General features: G+C 27.9%; 1 protein-coding gene across 1 annotated transcript; it reads left to right on the top strand.

The window, feature by feature from the left end:
- Positions 1 to 1,039: 1,039 nt before the first annotated feature.
- LOC125857213 (probable calcium-binding protein CML25) lies at positions 1,040 to 1,772 on the top strand. The gene is made up of 2 exons (XM_049536908.1): positions 1,040 to 1,400; positions 1,495 to 1,772. The coding sequence occupies exons 1-2, from the start codon at positions 1,053 to 1,055 to the stop codon at positions 1,732 to 1,734; spliced, it is 588 nt and encodes a 195-aa protein (XP_049392865.1). The 5' UTR covers positions 1,040 to 1,052; the 3' UTR covers positions 1,735 to 1,772.
- Positions 1,773 to 2,616: the final 844 nt, after the last annotated feature.

Genomic DNA, 2,616 nt, shown 5'->3' on the forward strand with positions numbered 1-2,616 from the left:
TAGATAACTGTAAATTTAATTGGTCAAACTTTAAGAATCTATTTATTTCAAAGTCTAGATAACTTTTAATTTTATTTGGTCAAACTTTTAAAATCTGTTTATTTTAAAAAATAAAATTGTCATAAATAAATTTTAAAAGTACTTTTAAAAAATTATGGTTTGTATTTAACTAATCAATTGATGTATCCTACATAAATAAACTACTATAAAATCATTAAGCCTAAATTTTATACAAGGTCAGTCTAAATTACTTTTGGTAAACAACACATTAAAAGACTAGATAGATTTCTTAATCTGTTTTGGTCAAACTTCCAAAACTTACTTATTTATAAAATGTTTTTTTTTTATTATTATTGTAGTCCAAAGTAAATTTTAGAAAACTACTTTTAAAGAGTTATAATTTGTTTTCAATTAATCAATTTGAGAAACATTCCTTCTAATACTAGAGCATCAATTCACCAAGACAAAAATTAATTTGAGAGAGAGCCTATTTTTTCCTTTTCTGAAAAATAACTTATTGTATAATTATAAATATTTATTTTCAAACACCTTAATTATTACTCTCAAATATAACCATTTTTTCGTTTTAAAAAAAAAACTTTTAATCTTCTAGACGTTTGGTCAAGCATGTGGAGTTAATGTATTCAACATAAATAGTAAATCACTATAAAAATCATTAGCTATTAAATTAGTAAGTATAATCCAAAAATATAAATATTTTCCTTAAAATAGTTTATAAATATTCCACTTGTCCTTAGCCTTTTTAAAATCACAACTAATTCATAAAATCAGTCCTTGTCGTGCATGCACGTAATAATAAAATTTCTTAATTTACCTAAAAAAAAATCAAATCTCAATTTCTATTCCTTAAAGATCTCAAAAAAAACCAAACATAAATTTGAATTATTCTTTAAACAAGATCCTTAATTATCTCTCTCTAATCTCTATCTAATCTTCTTGCAAAAAAAATAAAAAATCACAAATTCTATTAAGGTTTTCTCGTTTCATTTCATTCATTTATTCATCGATTTGTTTGAATTTAACTTGACGATATGGGGTTGAAATCTTTGTTCAAAATCAAGAAAAAAGGTGACCCTAGTGCAAACCCTTTCATTGTCAATAATGATAATCCAATGCCTGTGAATTTATCGAGGGTATCCTCGATAGATTCACGTGCAAGGATCGAGGAGGAACTAGAACAAGTGTTCAAGAAATTCGACGTAAATGGTGATGGAAAGATATGTTCATCGGAATTAGGGTCCATCATGGCGAGCCTCGGGAACCCCGCCACGGAGGAGGAGTTGGTCAACATGATACGTGAAGTGGATTCGGATGGGGATGGGTTCATTGACTTGCAAGAATTTATCGAGCTTAATACAAAGGATATCGATTCTAATGAGGTATACGTTAATTTTAAAAAAATATTTAATCGTATTATTATTATTGAACTATTTAAAATAGGTCAAACTTAGGTCTTACGTTTTTATTTTTAAGGTACTTGAGAGCCTTAAGGATGCATTTTCGGTGTTCGATATGGATAAGAATGGGTCCATCTCCGCCGAGGAGTTGCTAACCGTTCTCCGAAGCCTCGGAGAGGATTGCACCTTGGCGGAGTGTCGGAAAATGATTAGTGGTGTTGATTGTGATGGTGATGGGATGATCGATTTCGAGGAGTTTAAGATTATGATGGCAAAAGGTTCTCGATTTGGCGTAACGGATGCTAGGATTGTGTAAATTTGATTAGGTACTTTTATGTGTTCTTTTAATTTCATATGTTTGATTCGAGAAGTAGAAATTCAAATTCTATATAGAAAAAAGAAAGAAAAGATAAAGGAGGATGAATAGTTGTTCTCATGATCGGAAAATTGCTAATTTCCAACGGAAATTTTCGACGAAATCTGTCAATGACTAGTCAAATCTTGAATCTTGATAAAAAATTAGCAATTTTCTGATAGTGTCTCTTTTATTTTTAATTTTAATTTATCGTTGTTAGAATTTCTTAAATGTAGTTCCAAGTTATGGAATGATGAGCAAATGGAATTTAGAGGATTTAAAGAATTGTTAGTAAATTATTGAAATTCCATTTTATGAATATTATTGTGTTTGATGATAATTGGAGAAATATATGGTTTTAAATTTTCGTTTCCATATTGGCATTTCTAATTATTTCAATTGGTAAAAACACTTATGAGATTCCATTTGTATTTTTTTTTTTCTGAGCTAATTGTGGCTATGTATTTAGACTCATTTACTGAGGTTAAATATGAAAATGGTCCCAAAGCTTCTTGAAAGAATCACATTAGATAGTTCCTTATATATAATTGCAATATTATACCACCTCCGTCCACTTTTAATTGTCATGTTGCGCTTTTCGAAAGTCAATTTGACTAATTTTCAAAGTTAATTTAGATTACATCAATTCGATATTTTAAACAAAAAATTTAGATATTAAAAAACTATACGAAAATTACTATAAATTGTAATTTTTTGCATATCAATATGATGAAAAATACATCGTATCGTAAAATGCTAGTCAAAATTCTTATAGTTTGACTCTAAAAATGAAAATCATGACAATTAAAAACAGAGAGTAATAAATGATAATTTCAATTCAAA

Source organism: Solanum stenotomum, chromosome 2, assembly GCF_019186545.1.
Source record: "Solanum stenotomum isolate F172 chromosome 2, ASM1918654v1, whole genome shotgun sequence".
Classification (NCBI taxonomy): Eukaryota; Viridiplantae; Streptophyta; class Magnoliopsida; order Solanales; family Solanaceae; genus Solanum; species Solanum stenotomum.